Source organism: Camelus ferus, chromosome 3, assembly GCF_009834535.1.
Source record: "Camelus ferus isolate YT-003-E chromosome 3, BCGSAC_Cfer_1.0, whole genome shotgun sequence".
NCBI lineage: Eukaryota > Metazoa > Chordata > Mammalia > Artiodactyla > Camelidae > Camelus > Camelus ferus.
Genome location: NC_045698.1, coordinates 94,848,278 through 94,869,050, shown reverse-complemented (window position 1 = coordinate 94,869,050; position 20,773 = coordinate 94,848,278). Strand labels below are relative to the sequence as shown.

The following is a 20,773-nucleotide window of genomic DNA, read 5'->3' as shown; positions in this document are numbered from 1 at the left end:
CAAAGTTTTACCAGTTAAAAGATGCATTCAAGCCCAGGAAAAAAAAAAAAAAAAGAAAAAACAGGAAAGAAGCATCAATTTCTAACCTTGCTCTTACTCCCTATGGCCTAGATCAAGTGGGACTGAGCCCAGGGCAACCTTCCAAATTACTACGGGGCCTTATTAGGGTTTTTTCTTACAGTCTGCAATAAATACAGTAACTTTTACAGACATATCTTCTTCCAGAAGATAACAACTCGAAGGAGGAAACAAACAACATTCAACTTCTCAAAGCAGGTCTCTGGGGAATCCCAGGGCCAGCATGTGTGTGTGTGCACACAGACTCCTGAAATCTGGTGCCTCACCTAGATGAGAAGGTGGAGAGGTGTCCCCATATTCTTATCCAGGCTGTCACCAAAGAATGCTATGTAAAGTCCACTGATAAAGGATTGGGAAAACATGGCCATCAATCCTTTGAGAGCTATGTCTACCTCTGTGTTCCCCATCTTTTTGAGACATTCTGGGACCTTGCTGGGACACACAAGATCTGGTATCCTTTGCCCTCTCCTCAACCTTCCCTTTCCCCACAATATTACAATGTTATAATAACAACTAGCACAATTAAAGTGGATGATTCCCATACCAGTTAAGCATATTAAAAGAACATTATCAAGCCATCTGATTTATAAATGTTATGCTAACCACAGTCATAATTAGGGAAATTTTACCTGAAGAAACCCCAATAAATGATCTTCTACTGAACCAATATTCTGTATGCTGGGCAACATTTCACTGTAGGACTCTTGAATGAAGCAGAACATGGACATCAATTAACTAGTCACTGGCTATAACTGAACATGTGCCCTAGAGTAGGTGCTAAGCTCCAGAAGAGGTTTCCCTCTTTGCTCTTGTCATATAAGTATACCTGAGTGAGGGGTAAGATCTGGTGCTAAGGTGAGAGTGACAGCAGAGACCCTAAGAGACCCAAGAGAATTCATTTACAGGGGTCAGCAAAGACTCACTGTGCAGCCCACAATTTAGTTCTCAAAGATCTTAGTGGCCTTTAGATGGCATGCCAGGGATAAAGAAGATGTGACCAACACATGCTGCCTATCAGGGCATCTTTTGGATCATTGGCTCATGTGGAACAACTGAACAAGTTAATCATGTACTAGGCCACAATGAAAATCTCAACAAGTTTGAGAATAGTATCATAGAGGCTATGATCAGAACACACACTACAAAAAAATTAGGATTTTTAAAAGGAGAGGGAGAAAATTCCTGTATGTCTGAAAACCAAATAACCTCTGAGTTAAAAACAAAATCAAAAGGGAAATTATAAAATATTTATAACTGAGTATCAATGAAAATGATACATGTCAAAATGGGAACACAGCTAAAGCAGTACCTAGTGGGAAATGTATAGCTTTAAATAAATTTACCAAGATATAAGAAACGCTGAAAATAAATCATCTAAGCACAAAATTCAAGAAAATAGACAAAAGAGCAACAGATCATATCCAAGATGCATTTTTTTAAAATTCTGAACTCTACTGAAACTAATTTTGTTTTCTAGATTGGCAGAGCACAAAATTCATATCCACGTGGTTGGGGGTAGCTGTGCAGTCAGACTGTAACACAGATGCTTTATCAGTGTGTTTTACACTTTTCTCTTATGACTCCCATTAAGTCTTCTAAACAGGAAAAATTAAAGTCAGTAGAAAAGGTCAAGTGGCCTCTCACATAAAAGCGCCAGAGAAAACGTCTGGGTTCAGTTAGCAGTTTCTGTCCAAGATGGAGGATTCTCTGGTTCAACTTTTGGCAAAACCATTTTACAGAGAGCCCTGCACCCACTTGGAGCTGCCAGATTAACATGTCTTGTACGTATTTTGTTTCCAGCTAGGACGAACCCTGAGGAGCCCTTTCATGAAATTTGTAGCCCATGCAGTTTCTTTTACAATCTTCTTGGGATTATTAGTTGTGAACGCATCAGACCGCTTTGAAGGCGTTAAAACCCTGCCCAACGAAACCTTCACAGACTACCCGAAACAGATCTTCAGAGTGAAAACGACAAAGTTCTCCTGGACAGAAATGCTCATCATGAAGTGGGTCTTGGGTAAGCAAGTCGCTCTGTCTTCTACTCCCTCCTCCTCTACTTCTAATAAGGCATTATTAAATTCTGACTTCAGAAGCTCTTTCTCTCCTCTTGAATGTACTCTAGGCAGACAACATCGGGAGGGGATGACCAGCAAGGAAGTCAGAGTCAATTTCTGTATGTGCTGGTGTATAAGATGCACAGACCTGCAATATAAATCCCACTTCTGAAGGGAGATGTCTGGGGGAAATTCATTATGTATTCTTCCTTATACATGTATTGAAGTGTCTGTGTGTGGGAAAACATGATTTTGCTCATTTAAATATAGTCTACTAAAAGCCTTAGGAAATCAAGTTCTGCTTCTTAAAAAAAAAGTATAGAACTGTATAGCTTAAAAGATTTTTCATTATCACTGAATACTGTTATATAGTAGAACAGTGATAAAAAATATAAATCTAAAAAGTTAGGAAGATAACATCTTCTCATTATTTTGTGTTAATGAACATAACAAAGCCATGAAATTCCTGTTTGTGATGATATTTTGTCTCCCACTGGAACTGCCAAGGAAATTGTTCCCAGTTGCCTCACTAACTAGCCAAGAAAGGCTACCTCTCTTCTGCCTAACTCTCAAGAACTACTACTAGTAGAAATAAGCAACACAAAATAAAACTGGCAATGGCTAAAACTGTACATGGCCAAATGTGTTACAGATTTTTCTAACACTGAAAACTCCAAAACTGATTGGTGGAAAATCAGACTTGGTAGGAAAAATGAAAAACTGTAAAAGCTATAATCAGTGGTACTGTATATAAACAAAGTGTGACCAATAAATTACACAATTTACATCAAAAAGATGTGAATTTGATGAGAATGTTTTGAATAAAATGAAACTGAAAATTAAAAAGACAAAAAAATTAAATTCTGCAGTATCAAGATTTGATCAATTAATTAAATTGACCTAATGGTATTCACCGCAAATTGCCTTTCTTAACAAAAATTCAATACTGTTTTAATTTTCTTCATGTTAACATTCAGAAACACTAAGTCAAAATGTATTCAGGGTCCAAGTGTCTGTACCATCAATCAACAAACTCACAGGAGAACAAACACTTGAAAGGACAGCCCAACACATGCCCTGTGCTAATTAAATGATATTGCCTGGGAGAGCCGCAAGACGTGAACCACTCTGAACCACTGGAGAATATCCTACAGATCTCCCAACTGAGACCAACTGGGAGTCTGGTCTCCAAGCTGGACCTCAATGGGAAGAACATGATGAGCAGTAGAATGATTTGACCCAAAGGGCAGAGGCAGAGAAGCACACTATGCTACTCAGGAGCTTTTAATCAACCAACCAGCAAGTCTGTTAACCAAAGGCTCATTTAGTGGAGTCACTGGCACCCAAGCTGCAAAGGGAGTTTAAAGCCTGTTGCAGAGTAAGTTCTGTGGCCTCACTTTCCCAGTTTGAGTCTATTCCAGTTCTCCCTAGTATATCACTCATCTCTCCAATTTAACTAAATTAAACACTTTTAACCCTAGACACTTTGCAACGGACTGAATGTTTATGTTCTCCAAAATTCACATGTTAAAACCCTAATCCCCATGTGATGGTGTGAGAGGTGGGGCCTTTGAGAGATGCTTAGGTCTTGAGGGTGGAGCTCTCACGAATGGGATTAGAGCCCTCATAAAAGATATCCCAGAAAGCTCTCTCACCCTCTCTCTGCCATGTGAGGATACAACAAGCAGTCGACAACCTGAAAGAGGGCTCTCACAAGAACTCAAACATGCTGGCACCGTGATCTTGGACTTTCAGCCTCCAAAACTGTGAGAAATAAATTTCTCTTGTTTATAAGCTGCTCAGTCTGTAGTACTTTGTCACAGTAACCCAAAATAAGACATAGTTTAAAAAAAAAAACTCACATGTTGGGTTTATGGATAAAACAAAGTATTTACAGCACTCATCACTGACCCACCCCATTTCCCCACCTGGACAGCAGGTAGAAGACTTTGGTGAGTGCAAGCATACATCCCCATAAGTGGGATTGCATCCATACGTCAACCACTGTATTCCTACTGAGTCGTGACTTCCTCCGGAGTCCTCACACTTCTCTTCCTCAGTGTTAGAGCATGAGCCCAGGAATGGATGCATCCCTAGCTATAGAGGTCCTCCTCTGATAAGGTGAAATGTTAACAGAGACCTGAAGAGAAAAAGCAAACTCTGCAGATATCTGGGTGAAAAACATTCCAGAAAGAAGGGTCAATATGCGCTACAGGCCTACACTCAGAAGCAAGTTGGATAAGTTCAAGGAACAGCAAAGAAACTGTGTTGTTGCAGCAGAGTGAATGAAGAAGAGAGCCTTGAGATGAGGTCAGAAGGATAGGCAGAGTCAGTCACGCAGGGCCTTGGAGGCCATGGCATGAGTCTGGATTTTATTCTGAGTATGACAGGAAACCACTGGAGAGTGCTAAGCACAAACGTGACATCCCATGACTTCATTTTCTAATGGATTGCTGGCTGCTGTGTAGAGAACAGATGATTCTGAGACAAGAGCAGAAGCAGGGAGACCAGTTAGGAGGCCACTGCAGTCATTCAGACAGGAAATGGTTGGTTGTGAAGAGATAGTGGATAGTGATTATATTTTCAAGGTAAAATCAATAATATTTACGATTGGATTGTCGGTGGGGTATGACAGAAAGGGAGCTGTCAAGGAAAATTCCAAGTGTTTTCTCAAGTAACGGTGCAGTAGACAGCCACTCTCTAAGACAGGAAAGACCAGGCGAGGAGCAGTGTGGAGGAGTAGTCATGGAAATCAAGAATTTGGTTTGAGATCATCTATTAGACACCCCACTGGAAATGTCAAGTAGCAACCGGATATACACGCTGAAGTTCAGATAGGCTGGGGCTAAAAACATAAATTTGGGCAGGTCAGTCTATTTAAAGTAAATTATATGCAATCACCTCAGCTGTGAATGTGGACAGATGAACTGAGACCAAGCCCTAGGGCACAGCAGTATACAAAGGATGAGAAGATGGAAAGTGTCCTATCCAGCAAAGGAGACTGGGGTAAGAGGGTACAGTCCCAGAAGCCAATCAGAGTAACTGTCTCAAGAACCAAAGAGTGATCACTTGGGTTGAATGCTGCTGTACCGTGAGGTCTGAGACTTGACCACTGACTTTGGAAGCAAAGTTCCTGAGTAGCAAGATGGGATGGGGATCCAGCACACATGTGGAGGACTTGGCCTCAGAAGGAGTGTGGGCACTCCACCCACTGAAACAGGAGGAAGGGGGAGTTGAGAGCACAGAGCAGGTAACCATGCAGGTGCAGCAGTAAGAGCAACATGGAAGTTTTCTGGTAGTGTTCCTCCTATTTTCTCAATTTTTTCTCCATAAATATTTTCTAGTTATTAAGCATTATATTATGTACCGAACACTGTACTGTGCCAGATACTGGGGAAGCAACTATAAAATAAGGCTCACATTATCTTATCTCTAAATAGTCTCTGGAGCTCTTTATAATTAAACCCTACTACCAATAGCAACAACCTTGGAGGGAAAGCTACTGAGCTCCATGCTGACTATGCTCCTTGTGCTGGCACACCCCAAGGTCCACAGTCCGATCCACTCTGCTCAGACACGGAAAGGCTCGAAATGGCAACAGGCCCTCACTGAGGGAGTCTTCAAACCCCACTCTCAGGCCCTGCCAGGAAGGCCCTGGATCAGCTAGAAACACAGCAGCACAGTTCTTCTCCCTCAAGACTCATGAATGCAGTACTCTGGACAGACTGGTGATACAGATCCCCAAACCATTACTCCCTCTCTACCCGTAGTAGCCCTAGGGCTGAAGAGAACCTTAGGACCCAAGCAAGTTCAAACTGCTCCCCTCAGGGAGGGAGAGGTGGACCACAGAGAGGTGAAGGGCCTCGGCCAGGTGTCCCTGCCTCTGCCCTTCCCACCCCCGTGCCTCAGCATATGCTAAGCAAAGGTGGTAGAGGGATCCCTTTAAAATGTAATCAGGTTGTGTCGTCATGCTTTGCCTCAAAACTCTTCAGTGACAGCCAGCGTCATTATGAAGGACTACAGAGCCCTCCACCTCTCCGCCCCACCTCCATGCCCTCATCTCCCACCACTTTCCATCTCACTCACTCTCTTTCAGCCCCACTGGCTTCCTTGCTTCAAACAGTTTCTGTCTCAGGAACTTTGTGCAGGCTGTCCCTTCTGCCTCAGAGTTCTGCCCACAGGGAGCTGCAGGGCTCACTCCCTCACCTCCTCAGGTCTTTGTTCAAAAGTCTCCTTCTCAAAGAGAAGTCTTTTTGAACCAACCTATTTAAACCTGTAAGTTTACCCAGCCTCAATGCACTCCTATCTCCTCTTCTCTTTTTCTTCCTAACAGTTAACACCTCCGACAATACTACATGCTTTCCTTCATTTCCTGTCTGTCTCAATTAATATTAATATTTCTGTAATCATACAAATGAGCAGTTGACTCTTTCCATCTTCTGTGAGCCCTCGCCCATGTGGGCATCTGGTTCTCCCAATGGCCGCATAGTGTGACAATACTCTAACTTACTTCCCCAAGCCTTCATTGGGCATGTAGGCTGTTCCTCTTCTGCCGTACAATTCTGTGGAAGGGTCAAACCCAATCAGAAATCCAATCTTCCTTAACTCCCGATGCTTTGCCTGATTACCAGCGGAATTCTGAGAAACTTCTAGATGGTAAGTCCAGGAGATTTAAAGCAGGGCAGAGAAGGTGGGGGCCTCAAGGACCAAGACCACACACAAAAGTAGAAGAAAAACCAGGACATAGTATAAAGGAAGCCAAGAGAAGAGTGTGACTGGGGAAATAGGGGTGAATTTGCTAGCAGACACATGTGTTCTGTAGAGCTGGAAGATGAGCTGCTTTGGGGAGGACCAAAGGAACCAGACATCATTGATCCTTCTGCCTGGAGAATCTCCAACATCACTTCATGCCACAGGAAACTATTTTTCTTGCCTGCATCATGAACATCCACTCTGGATAGTTGAAAGAGCCAATAATACAGCTTTTCAATTGGAGAGTGTGGCTACAGAGACACTCATCAGAGGACTGTAGCAACAGCAGTGGTTCCCAGAAAGCCACTGGGCTTGGAGGGCAGGAAGCCTATCCACAATGCATACCATTTCTAAGAACAGAATCACACCGCGAAGACTCTTTCTACATCACTTTTACAGAGAGCCTGGCAGTGTGAAAGCTCAATTGATGGAGTATTGAAAGCTCAACTGATGGAGTGGGATGTAAACTGCCTAGCATAGTAGGAAGTACATTTACAGTAAGCTGGAGAGGAGGAAACAGATTGGGACCAACCGTCAGGAAACCCAGTCCTGACTGTGTCCCTGTCTCCTTGGTGGCTCTGCCTCTCTGAATTTCAGTTTTCACATGGGTAAAATGTGAGGATTGAGCTGCTCCCTCACTGCACCCACCAGGGATTATAAACTCTTCAAGGGCAATTCTACATCCTAGCTCCAGAATCACACATCTAGGTTTGGCCAATAATAAAACTGCAAAATCAAATGAGCTGAATTCATTCTTTTGATGGTTTCTTCATTTATTGAAGTAAGTCTTTCAAGCAGACTACTCCAGCCAACCTGCCAAAATTTCTCCCAGCAAGTCAGACTATGTTGCTGCTCCACTTACCACCTTTAGGAGCTAACCAGCTGCTCAGGGTGAAGCCCCATCTCCTCCTCACGGCCTGAAGGAGGGCCTTTCATAGTCTACTGGGCCTTCACTAACCTTCCCTACTGCCAATCTCCAGCCCCACCTCAGACCCTGAAGCCATACTGAGCCTCTTGCAGTTCCTTGGAGGAGCCTGCTCTCCCTCACTCCCACGGCCACTATCTGGAACACCCTGCAGCCCCTGCTCCCTCACCTAGCTGACTCCTGATTCCTCATGCCACATGCCACCTCCTCCATGAGTTCACTCCTTCAATCAGTCAACAGGTACATGCTGTGCCCAGCACCCTGCTGGGTCCCATGATTCTAGTGCTGCCTGCTTTTATCCCTGTGCCTCCACAAACAGCCCCCTGGACATTTTGATTACAGCATCTGTCACCCTGAAGCACCACTGTTTGTGAACATCTGTCTCCAGCACTAGACTGAGCTTGCTGGGGAAGGGCTATTATCTTCTTGGTTGTTGTATCCCTGGAATGGCACCTGGCACAAAGTCAGGGCTCAACACTGTTGGTTAAAAAGTAGGTGAATGAGTTTCTGACCAGTGAGAGTAAGTCTGGGCCTAGCAGACGTCACGGTGGGCGACAGCACAGTGAAAAAAACTTGAACTGCTTGTGTGACTTTGGATAACTTGCTTGCCATCTTCGTACACAAATTTTTTCATATGTAAAGTGGAGATAATTATAGTAGCTACATATCAGGCTGTAAGGAAGCTTTAGGGTTGGAAAAGTGCTTAGCACAGGGCCTGGCACCTAGCAGGTGCTCAATAATAGCCACTAAAATTAGAGAAGAAGGTGAGTGCTGTTAGAAAATTTTTGAATCTATTAAGTATCAACTTATCTGGAAAACAAATGGACTCTGAATGTGTCTGACGCCCAGATTTGTTGCAAAGAACCTGCCGTTAAGAAAGTGTTTGGATGTTAGGACCTGAGGGGTTAAGAGCTTCTAGGTATATTCTGCCTCCTGTGAGTTAACAGAACAACCATATCCTGACCCAATGATGAGAAGTTGAGCCGAAAGAACAGACAGGCCTCCCAGCAGGTGCTGTGGGAAGAAGCTTGCTCTGTTGGCGGCCCTGGGACAGTGCAGATGAAGGTCTATACAGAGGAAGGGGCTCTGACTGTTGAAGTCTCTCAGGACTTCAAAGGGGCATATGAGGCAGGGATGGGAGTGAACCGCCTTCTGAACTGCCAAACTTCACCTCAGCAGCCCACAGGTTACTCAGAACCTGCCCAAATGAAGGTACTCATTTCCCCCAAGGCTTCCCAGCATTTCCCAACCTGTTCCTCTGCCAGTCATCCTTGTTAATTATCAGCGACCTTGTTCTCTGGACTCCAGGCATCCCTGAGGGAAGGGGACTTTACCTGAAGGAGGCTCCAGTGCCCAACACCCTTACCCTCCAAGCTCCTGGGCTCTATATACTCATCTGATTAACATGCTAGAGGCAAGAGACCACGGAGCTCAGCTTGGATATAAAATGTTGAACTACCCTCAGCACCTTGGAAGCAGGGGGCCCAATTTCACTCACTCAAGTACTTAATTTCACACATTTCTTTTTTCATTAAGCATTCCTGATGCTCAAACCCTTGGGTCCCTGCTACTTTTACTCATGGCCTTGGAATAATTTAGATTAGTCTGGGTAAGTTATTAGTGTAAATCTAGGAAGACTGACATGGGCAATGGACCATGGAGGAAGTGATTTGCAATGCCCAATGAGGAGCTACTATATTGGTCAGAAAAGTCAGCTTCCTGTAAATAATCTGCATTTCAGATTCACAGAGCTTTCAGTGCTTAAAATTATCCCAAAACCCCAAGAAAATCAGGGGACTTATCCAAGGTCACACACCCAATAAGTGGCCACAGTAGAACTTAGCCCAGGGCTTCCTGAATTAAAGCCAATAATAGCCATAAGTGATAGCCAGTGATTCTCCTAGGGCCCAGGTAAAAGTATTTCCACTAAGACAGGGGAAATTTTAACTGCGGGGGCTAGAGGGCCACAGAGGAAAGCAACAGATATTATTTTTTCCAGCCTATAGTGGCTTTTTCCAATAACATATTTTAAATAGCTATTTGAACAGGCAAAGATGAAAGCACATTTCAGTGTTAAGGAAATTTTACTTCAGTGAATCACCACACAAATTCTGAAAGTGTAAGCTTGAGAAGCGTCCCTTTGTTAAGGGAAAAAAAGGGCAAGGGGTGTGTGTGTTAGGGTAGGGTGTCTTGTAAACAGACTTGCAATGTTTGGGGATATTTCCTATAGTGGAGACTTCAATTTGATACAGACATGCAGGTTTTAGAATCTGTTTCATCAAACAAAGCCAAGACTTCTCTGAACAGCTGCCCTCAAATTACTTTTCTCCTTAGGAAAACATTGTTTCAATTCTTTTTATTTGATAGGCCATTTTCACCAGAAAAAGAAAAATTCTGATGAAAAAAGTCCTTGGATGGAGTCCCAGAGGAGTGAGATGATCAGCTCCTCACTCAGATGCAGCCAGATGTGGGCCTGGAACAAAGTCAGCCATGCTTCCATCCCCATGACCACTTGTCTGCTCTTAGTATCATTCCTAACACCAAGCTTTTTAAGCAGCTAGGTCCTCAAAGGCCACTGTATTATAATGTGAGCATCTGTCAGTAAGAAGATGGAGGTGAAAACTGAGAAGGCGGGATGGATCTGAGAATCCACCAGAGGAGGAGCTGCAGAACTGTGGCGATTCCACAATGACAGCGTGGGGAGTTTGGGTGCAAGAGACAGAGCACTGGGCAATGGTGGGACTGTGATGTGAAGGGGGACAGAGAGGCCAGCTTGAGGTATATGGGATTTATGGCACTGGCAGGACATCTGCTTAGAGCGGTCTCTCTGCATGGTAGGAATTCATCTTTGAAGCTCTTAAGAAAGAAATATCTTCACCTGTGGGACAAGTGCAAGAAAATGAAGGACAAAGCTTCAGGGATGAATGCACTTTCTCAAGGACAGAGGAAAAAACAAGAATGGCTCAAACCCTGGAAAGCAGCTGCCTTTAAAGGATAAAAGGAGAATGAAGAGTGACAAAGGAAGCTGAGGAGGAGTAGTGGGTGGGACAGAAGGAACCTGGGAAGGCAGGCTGTCATGTCTGATGCACCAGAGAAAGGGTAGTGCCAAGAGAGGCTGACAGTGTTAACCTTTACAGATCATGTGGTCAATGAGCTGCAACTGTTTCAGTAATCAACCAGTTAGTGATTCTGTCACAACTTTAATGTCCTAAGTATGCAGGTTAAGTGGAGCATGGTATAACATAGAATAGACTAGTTCTGAATCAAATCTTTTCTAGGTTTGAGTAGCTGTCAATGCTCTGATGTTAATCAGAAAACATTCAAGAGTCATTTTTATTCATCACCTGCTTGGAACCCAATTTTACTTCCTGGAGAAACAGAAGAGTATAGTGGTCAAAAGCATGAACTTTAAGGGTAGACCTTCTGGATTCAAATTCCACATCTCCTGCCTCCTATCTGGGCACATTACAACTCACTGGAAAACTAGGATAATAATAGAATGTACTTCATAGAGCTGCTGCAAAAATTTGAGGGAGTTAATTCTTACATACATATGTTTATAATATGTATACTTTATAATATATAATATGTACACATGGTGCTCAAAATGTTACTGAATAGTTAATTTTTAACAATCTAATTTAGTTTAAATAATCAGTGAAGACAAAGGTAGAGAACAGCACTATTCAACAGAAATACAGAGCAAGCCATTCCACAAGGCACATATTTAGTTTTCTAATAGCTATATTATCTTAAAAAAAAAAGGTGAAATTAATAATATTTTTTATTTAACCCAACATATCTAAATATCATTTCAACACGTGATTGATATTTTTTAATTACTGAGGTATTTTATCTTTTTTTGTATAAAATCTTTGAAATCTGACTGTGTATTCTACACTTACACAGCACCTCTCAATTAAACTGGCCACATTTCAAGTGCTCAGTATCCACATGTGATTACTGGTTACCATACTGGATAATGCAGGAATAGGTACACACACCAAATTGTTAATATAAGCTATCTCACAAGGCTGGCTTAGCGGTGGGGCGGGGGAACTGGCAACATCTTGTTTATATACAGCTACATTGTTCAATATGTAACAATAAGGTCTGTATCTCCAATATCCAGTAAAAGAGTAAGAAAAAAACTAATGATCCAAACCAATATTCACTGAAACAGTCACAGAAATACAGAGGAAAGCATTCTAAACGAAAAGTTAGAAGAACTGGGTTCTACATTACATGCGAGCCCTTCAGAAAGCCCTTTCCCATTCCTAGACCTCAGTTTCGTTATATTTAGTTTGGAACTGGATTAATTCCTCATGACCTCCCAGTTCTTAAAATGTATAAATGTCAGCCACTGTATTTCTCTTATATTGCGTCCAAAAATCTACCAATTGACTGAAGTAAAACTTTCCTCACATGTGGAGGTGGTTTATCTGAAGAGGGACAGGTGGTACAAATTCTTGCAGTCGGAGCATTTCCTGACCTTAAATCTGCCACGGTTCCGTTCGCTGCTGAATATCAACTTTCCCAGCTCCAAAAAGCTTACATTTACATCCGTCCCCTGGTTCCCCCCCGTGCCCCACCCTGTGGTCACAAATGCCCCGGAAAATGAAAAATGCGCCTGACCTTCTCACTCTCCCGCAGGAATGATTTGGTCCGAATGCAAGGAAATCTGGGAGGAGGGGCCGCGGGAGTACGTGCTGCACCTGTGGAACCTGCTGGATTTCGGGATGCTGTCCATCTTCGTGGCCTCCTTCACCTGCAAGGTTCATGGCCTTCCTGAAAGCCAGCGAGGCCCAGCTCTACGTGGACCAGCACGTGCAGGACGACACGCTGCACAACGTCTCGCTTCCGCCGGAAGTGGCCTACTTCACCTACGGTGAGTCGGCCGTACTGTGCCGCATTCCGCCCCGAGCGCTTCCGGGGCGTGGCCAGGAGCCTTTCGCTTGGCTGGTTCGGCAGCTGGCGGCTTGTATCGGGGCTGTGGCTGACTTTGGTCATCAACGCAGATGTCCCCTCCCCCCCACCCCACCCCCACCCCGACACTCCCAAAGGTCCTAGTCCCTGCAATACAACCAGCTGTATAGAACATGGAATTGGGGACTACGAGAAATGAATCATTTTTCTTGGGAAGGATGGATTTGTTTTGGAAAGGCTCTTGGAGCGTTTCTGTGGCATTCTTTTTTTTCTTTTTTTTTTCTTTCCTTTTTTTTTTCTTTTTTCTTTTTTTTCCCCCCTTTTCTAAAAAAATTTCGTTTCTCACATAGATCCAGGAGCTTTTCCTTCCATATTGGATCCCTGAATTTTGTTCAAAAATAAGTCCTGCTTTCCCACTTAAAAAGTTATTTTCTCATGGTAAGATAGGCTCATGGAAGATGCCTCAATTCTTTGAAACCACAAGGCCATACAGTGTGAGGCACAAGACTGATTTTTTAGTAATAATAATAAAGGTGATAGCATCCATTTATCAAGGACCCACTACGTGCCAAGAACTATATAGACATTTTACACCATAAACTCCAATCCTTTCAATAGCCCCACATAAAAAAGTTCTTTTTCTGTCCCTGTTTTATAGATGAAGAAACAGGTTTTCATGGCAGGCTTTACAATGTTCCCAGAAATACAGGACTGCCTTGGATACTAAGGGATCCATAGTGAAATGAAAACAATACAGAATGGCATAGTGGTTATGTTTCCAGGCTTTGGAGTTAAACCTCATTGCAAATCCTACTTCTATAGCTTACTATGAGGACTTGTTTACTTAATTTTTCTGACCCTCTATTTTCCCATATGTAAAATAAGGATAATACATATGTCAGAAAGTTTGTTTTGAGGATTAAATAAGAGAGTGCATATGAAGAATTTTGCACTCTATTCTGAAATGCTAACTAAGTAGTAACAGTTACCATTATCACTACTACCTCTGGGGTAATTTTCTTGCTCAAACACTACCTTCTATACTAAAAGAGAAAGGTGGGTGGGGAGAAGAAACAGTGGATATTTGTTATCAGTAAATTAACTGGACATTTAATAGGCAGTCACTAGTGGCAGCTGCTACATCATAAAAGGTCTCAGTGTCAAATGTCCCTGTTTAGATGTAGGCCACATGGTGCTTGTGACCACAGAATCTTCACAGTCAGTTACAGCAATGATCTGCAGAGGGTTGGCCACTTAACACAAAAGCTGAGTTACTGCCCATGTTCAATGTAGATTGTTATGCAGCTTATGTAACATGTAAATGTGGTAGGGAAACCCCTATTGAGAAATGGAGAGTCTTGTATTACAAATCATCCACTCTTCATTTGTTGGTTTAGCAAATTCAGATGTTTTAAAAGCAAAATGGGCTTAAATATTTTCCCCTCTGTGCTGCTCAGGGTTCATCAAGGAAAGATGGGAGAAGCTTGATAACTGCATTGGGTAATTTTCTTAATGCCGTGCTTCAGGCCACATTATTGTTCACTTGTGACTTCTGTTCCTTTTACGGATTGTATTAAAGTCTCACCCAACACAAAGCATTACACATTATGCATTATGTGTTGCATTATGGTACACCCTGTGCCCTTGAAATCTGACTCTCAGAGCAGTCACTTTTGCTCCATGAATGGAGCAGGAGCGCCCTCTCGTGGTCTGTCAGGCAATGGGCTCTTCTAACCTGTACAGCACCAAGTAGGCAGGTATCTTTCAGTGTGCGAAAGGGCAATTTTTCTCATGGAAACAGTTCGAAGAGAAAGAAAATCCCTTTGTCTGAATCATCAGAGTGCTGTTTGCTTTTACATCTATCACAACTCTTCCAAGCCAGTCCCAGTAGAATACTTTTCACTAAAAGTCCTGACCTGGTCACCAGGGTCTGAAGACAGCTAAATCTATTTTAATAGATAATAGGAGTGGCTTTTACTATTACAGCTAGGTTTAAGATGACAAATTACAGAGGCAGAAAAGAAGTTCTTTTCGACGTCTGTTTGATGATGCTGTGTCCTATTTCATGTTATCCAGATGTGTTATTTATCCATAGAGGGCAACAGATACACTGGAAAAATATAATTTGTTCCCCTACTTGTCTTTCACAGACTTCAGAGTTATAACCTTGATGAGAACATAGAGTCTGTGACTTTATATATTTCCAAATATAATTTCGAATGCACTACATGAAACTTTGGGGCAAATAAAGGCCTGGCTTCCCTTACTAGAGATGTCTTACTGCTCTTTATTATTATAATTGTTTAGCAGAGTCTCACTTTAAAAATAAACAACAAAATTCTTCCTCTTCCATCTCCCTTGAGATGCCAAGAATTGCTATGTAATATCCTAGCTATCTGCATTTACCCAGCTCTGAAAAGGACCCCATACCCCAAATCCAATCTTTAAAATGGCAATAATACCTCCACTACAGGGCTGTTGTGAAAATTACAGCAAATGTTAAGTGTAAGGGCTAATTTGGGTTTCTCTAAGTTTCTCAATTTAAGTTTCACTTAGTACTTCTCAACAGGGACGCAATTGGTTTGTTTAGCAGGGCAGTTCCTATGGAGCGGGTCTGTCTGGTGCGTTGCAAGATATTAGCATCCCAATAATACTCCTACCCAGTCATTGTGATCACCATAGAGGCCCCCACACACATTGCCCCAGGATGAAGATGCTCCCCTCACTGGAAATTCACTATGTCTTAACACATAGCAGGCAGCTTATTAGAGAAAGATGCTACTCCTTGCACCATTAGAACTGCAATAGGAACATTCTGCAGGTTTGCTCTGCTGTAGGAATCCACCCAGGGTGGCTCAGACCCTCACCAGTGACCACAAGGAGAATCTCCCCAACCAGGGACAGGTCCCAGGACTCTTGCCACCTGGAACAGGGCTGTCACAGAAAACCTGGGTGACTGGTCACCTGTTGGGGACCTTAGCTCAGCTTCCAGACACACACTACCTGAGGAACAAAACCCAAGAGCATTTTCTTAGGCAAAAGCCTGCAGATTCCTGGCCCCCATGTGAGCTCATTTGTTCTGATTTGTGGCTAGTCTACACTTGAGGTTAAGATTTTGTATGGCCATTTAACAAACATGTTTCAGCACCTGCTATGTGCTAGACCTTTGTCCCCAGGAACCCCCAAGTGGCCTGGAGTTTGTTTTCCAGCTAAGCCCTTTACATAATTGATTTCATTTCATCCCACCGCAGCTCTGTACAGTTGATGATATGATCCCCATTGACAGATGAGGAAATGAGGCTTTAAAAAGTTAATTGACTTGCTCAGAGTCACACTGCCACTGTGTAGAAAGGCCACTTTCAACCTTGGGTCTATCTGGCTCTGAATCTGTGCTCCTCCCCGCCACCTCCGGGGAATGGCACAGCTTCTGCTTGTGGTGCTCAAACACGGGGAAGGAAGACAGGATAGAGCAGCATGGGAAGGGCCATGACAGGAGGGTACACAGGGGACCATGGGAGCAAACAGGACTAGGGAGGCTGCCCCAGCCTGTGGGGGTCCCAGAGGGCTTCCTGAAAGAGATGACACCTGAACAGAGTCTTGAGGACTGCTGAGACTGAAGTGAGGGAAGGTTGTTCCCAGCAGCGGGGCCGGCATGTTCCAAGAGGGAGAGTGGCACCTACAATGTATTTGAATTAAAGACCAGGGCAGGAATGGCAGGTGATGAGTTCAGAGGCTCTACAACCTAACTGATTTCTCTTCCAGAGCAGATCCTGTCACCCAGGGAGTAACCAGGATTATTTTCTTTTAGCCAGGGACAAGTGGTGGCCTTCAGACCCCCAGATCATATCAGAAGGGCTGTATGCAATAGCTGTCGTGCTGAGCTTCTCTCGAATCGCGTACATCCTGCCAGCCAACGAGAGTTTCGGGCCCTTGCAGATCTCCCTGGGGAGAACCGTGAAGGATATCTTCAAGTTCATGGTCATTTTCATCATGGTATTTGTGGCCTTCATGATTGGGATGTTCAATCTGTACTCCTACTACCGAGGTGCAAAGTACAACCCAGCGTTTACAACGTGAGTATCCCAGGGCTCTCCCTGGAGGGGCTCCCCGGGCTTCCTGGGAATCGTTGGGAGCCTCCTTCAGGCGGTTCCTCAAAGAGATTCAGGTCCTCTTGGCATTGTTAAAGATGAAAGGCAACTCTTTTCAAGGATGGTTTCGAGTTCGGGTTCTGGAGTTGGAGGAACAGAAGAGCTGGATTCCGTCCTTACTTTGCCACTTATGTGCTGTGTGGCCGGGATCACGTTCCTCAATTTCTCTAAGCCTTAGCTTGCTCATCTTGAAAAATGAGGCAAATAATAAGACCTGCTTCATAGGGATAGTGTGAGGATTCAATCAGCTGATTTACTCAGTAAACTTAATAAGTGGAAGGAATTATCACTATTATTATTATTGGCTTAGCCTATGCTACCTAGAAAACAAAACCCTGGGCAAGTCTTGCATGCGAGCATTTCATTGGAGAGAGGGAGTTGCAATTCAAATGAGATAAGACTGAAGGAAAAGGGAAAAGGCATGTGAGAGGAAAGAAAGCACACACAGGTTGCTTGTAATGGCCACCATCTACCAGGACACACCTGTCACGGCAGACTTCTCCCAGGAGACTACACAGAAACACCACATTTTAGAATAGCCAGAGAACCCACCAGCCATATCTTTCCCATCTGCTGTCCTTCATTAGTCAAATTCACTCTAGGACATTAACACACCTACACTTCCGGGGCAGCCCCTGGGGGACCATGTCTGCACAGCATGGGAGGGAGGTCTGCAAGCAGCCACAGATCAGCAGCTCTCTGTGCCTGACTGGGCAGCCAGTGCTGTGCAAGGGCACTGAACAAGTCCTCAGCGGAATCATGGGCCTCAGCGGCAGCAAGAAAAGCCCAAGCAAGGGATGCAAGAGGCATGTGGTGTGAACATGACACAAGGCACTGACACGGGGTCCAGAAGTAGCTACTGCAGGCAGACCAAGCAATGCCACAGCCTCCCCCGTGGAGGTGGTGCCGGAGATCACTGGGCCTGTGTCCCTGAGGACCCAGAGATCCTCCCCTCTGGGGGTTGGGGGGATGCCAGGCAGGTCTCCTGGAGGGCCATCAGTAGCACTGAGCAGTGGTATAGCACAAGAACCTGGCACATCTGGGTTTACATTCTGGCAGAGGCAGTAAGTGGCTAATGACGTTACGCCAAGTCACTTGAGTTTTCTGAGCTTCTGTATCCTCACTGGCAACATGGAAACAAGACTTCTCACCCTGCTCATAAAGACATTTGCAAATAAAGGAAGGGGTTCTGTAAAGTGCCTGAAGCTCAGAAGTGTTTCCAGTCCAGGCCCTGCCCAGACTCCCCTAGTCCCAGATCTTCTCCCTGCCTTCATCAAGCTCCCATGCAGAGTTTTGAGGGAAGAACAGTCAGGTCCCCAGCGCAGCTGGGACCGACAGGCTCTGACACTGGTCCTCAGGAGGCTCTGAGTGGCCTGGAATTTGTTTCGAGCCAGTGAAAATGGCAGTGCTGCACCGTGCTGGCTCCCTGAGCAAGTCCCACCTCACAGTAGGCTCCCTCAGCAGTCTGAGCTCTCCCCTCAGTGGCGGTGTGGCCTCGGGCAAGTGCTTCAACGCCCCAGGCAGGAATGTCCCCAGCTCTGAAATGAGAAAACTAAGATGGCCAGCTGCACAGGGTTGTCGCAAGGATCCAAAAAGAAGAAAGAGGACTGAATACAGTGCTTGGCATATAATAAGCCTTTAATGAATGGGAGTGATCACAATGGAGATGGTGAATAAGGAGGAGGGGCCGGAAGAACTGCAAGAAAAGGCAACTGGGTAGTCTATAGGACCCTCTCTGGACAGGGGCCTCGCCTACTGCCTGCCCACCAGATTGGGCCAAGTGCACTAGTGAATCAGCTGCACCACTTTATATCACTCCAATACTCTGCAATTAACTGATGAAGGAACGAAATAAGCTTGAATCACCCAAAAGCAAATTTGCTCTGGATCATCTCGAGGCAAACCTAACTGTATGCACTCAGTGGGAGATGCCTTGTTGACTGATGTCCCTCCTGTGCTTCCGGTCTCCTTATACTCAGTATTGCCCACTAAATGCTTCCTAAACAAGAGTGTGGGAATGAACAGGGGCTAGGAAGCCAGCTTCAAGGCAGTAGGGAAAGCAGTAGATTGGGAGCATGACCATGAGGACTTCTGTCCCATTTCTCCTGCTGTGGGGGTTACGTGCAATCCTGCTTTGCTCCCCTTACAAGGAGAAGCTACAATACCAGCCCACAGTTCCTCCAAAAGTCAGTGCCACAGAAAGTGGGAAATGTGAAAGGTCATGACTCAAGAGCAGGGCTGACCCAGCCACAAGTCTCAGCTGGATGTACAGCTCAGCCAATCTACAGAGGGAGCCTTTGGGATCAGGAAAAGTCATGGGAAAAGGTGGAAGCAGGAGGAAGAGGCAGAGCAATCAGACTGTCCCACATGCTGGGAACCAAGGGTTCTCTCAAAGGTCAGGGTTATTTTTCACGATTGCTTCTCCATTGGGGGCTGGTGTGAAGGAAGGCGCCGGGACAGGGACGCGTGTGCGCCGTCACTGGGCTATCAGCTGGGCCTGTCTGCATGTGACAGACTTTGCACCTGCTGGTGGCTCACTATCCCCAAGCCACTTCTCTTAGAAACTGCAAATGACCAGAGGGAGGAAGAGAAAGTGTGCAGACCAGTTTTACTCTCTCAGAGCATAAGATCTAAGTGTCCCAAGACGGGGGTGAGGAAGCGGAGGGAAAATCGCCTGAGAATGCATTTCCTTTTAAAAAGTCTTCAAGTTCTCAATTCCAACCATTATAAATTTTGTTCTTATTGGGAACATATCTTTGATTCCATCATGGAAGTCAATAGACAAAAAGGATTTGCTTTTTGGCGTTCTGTTTTGTAGCCAACTTTGCAAGAATGCACACGTTCCGTAAGGCAAAGACTTTCTGCTTAGAGATCACAGGGAAAGCTTGGGGTCCAGCACTCTAGTGACAGTGTTAGAAAAAGAGACAAAGTCCTTGGCTCACTGATGTAACACAGCTAGATGAGAATGTGTAAGAAAAGGGTGGCCTTCCGTATACTCAGATTGGTGACCATGGTAGGACAGGCACTCAGAGAAGAATGGGAGAGGGGCAGCAAGATGACCCAGAACAGGGAAGAGAAGGGCTTGCTAACACAACCCAGGATGGGCTCCTGGTCTCCCCACTGGTTGAACTTGACCTCCCCGACTTAATTCTGATTGGAGATTAAACGTAACCCCTGACTCTGAAAAGATGATCCCAGCCAACCTCTTCTACAGGCTGTTGTGGAGTGAGCTTCATAGCATAGCTGGGTTGAGATGTTTCTAATCAAAAAATACTTATCTTAAGGTTATTCTGTCTCCCCAGGAATCATTTTAATGGAAGGAGCTTTAGCAGTGCTTAGCAAAATTAGCAGCTTCTGTCTTCCATGACAGTCAGGGGAAATTTCCACACTCTAGATACAGAGAGATTTATTTGCATACCAGGGGCAGAAGGCACTGATTCAGCAGTGGAGCCAAAGGAAACCCAGCTTCTCCTTCCAATGAACCAAGAGATGGGCACTGAGGCTGAAGGAGAGGCTCCTTGAGACTCCACCCACACATACCCTACCATGGGACCACCACACCACCCTGCTGCTGAACAGCTCATGGCAAATACACGATCTCCTCTCTCGCTTAATCCACGCAACAATGGATTGGCACAGACACTACTATCACGAAACTGAGGCTCAGAGAGATACTGGACTTGCCCAAGACCACAGAGCCAAGAAGAGGGTTTGAACCCGAATCTGCATGGCTCCAAGCCCATCCTCCACCCTCTGACCTGAAATCCGTCCCTGCCACACCAGGGCCTATGCTCTGAGGTAGAAGCTGAGTGCCTTTAAAAGGTGGGACACTTTCCTATGACACTAAATTCTAAAGAACAGCATACCCAATTCAGACTTTGATTATCACT

General features: G+C 44.6%; 1 protein-coding gene and 1 long non-coding RNA gene across 2 annotated transcripts in view; one reads left to right on the top strand and one right to left on the bottom strand.

Annotated features, from left to right (window-relative positions):
• LOC116662720 overlaps positions 1-20,773 on the bottom strand; it is a 114,702-nt gene that overhangs the window by 64,105 nt on the left and 29,824 nt on the right. The window lies entirely within an intron of this gene.
• The window catches only part of TRPC7 (transient receptor potential cation channel subfamily C member 7), a 118,763-nt gene that overhangs the window by 73,107 nt on the left and 24,883 nt on the right, over positions 1-20,773 (top strand). Inside the window, 4 exon segments of the mRNA XM_006180300.2 lie at positions 1,879-2,095; positions 12,463-12,578; positions 12,580-12,697; positions 16,544-16,808. Of these exon segments, the coding sequence (XP_006180362.1) occupies positions 1,879-2,095; positions 12,463-12,578; positions 12,580-12,697; positions 16,544-16,808 (716 nt within the window).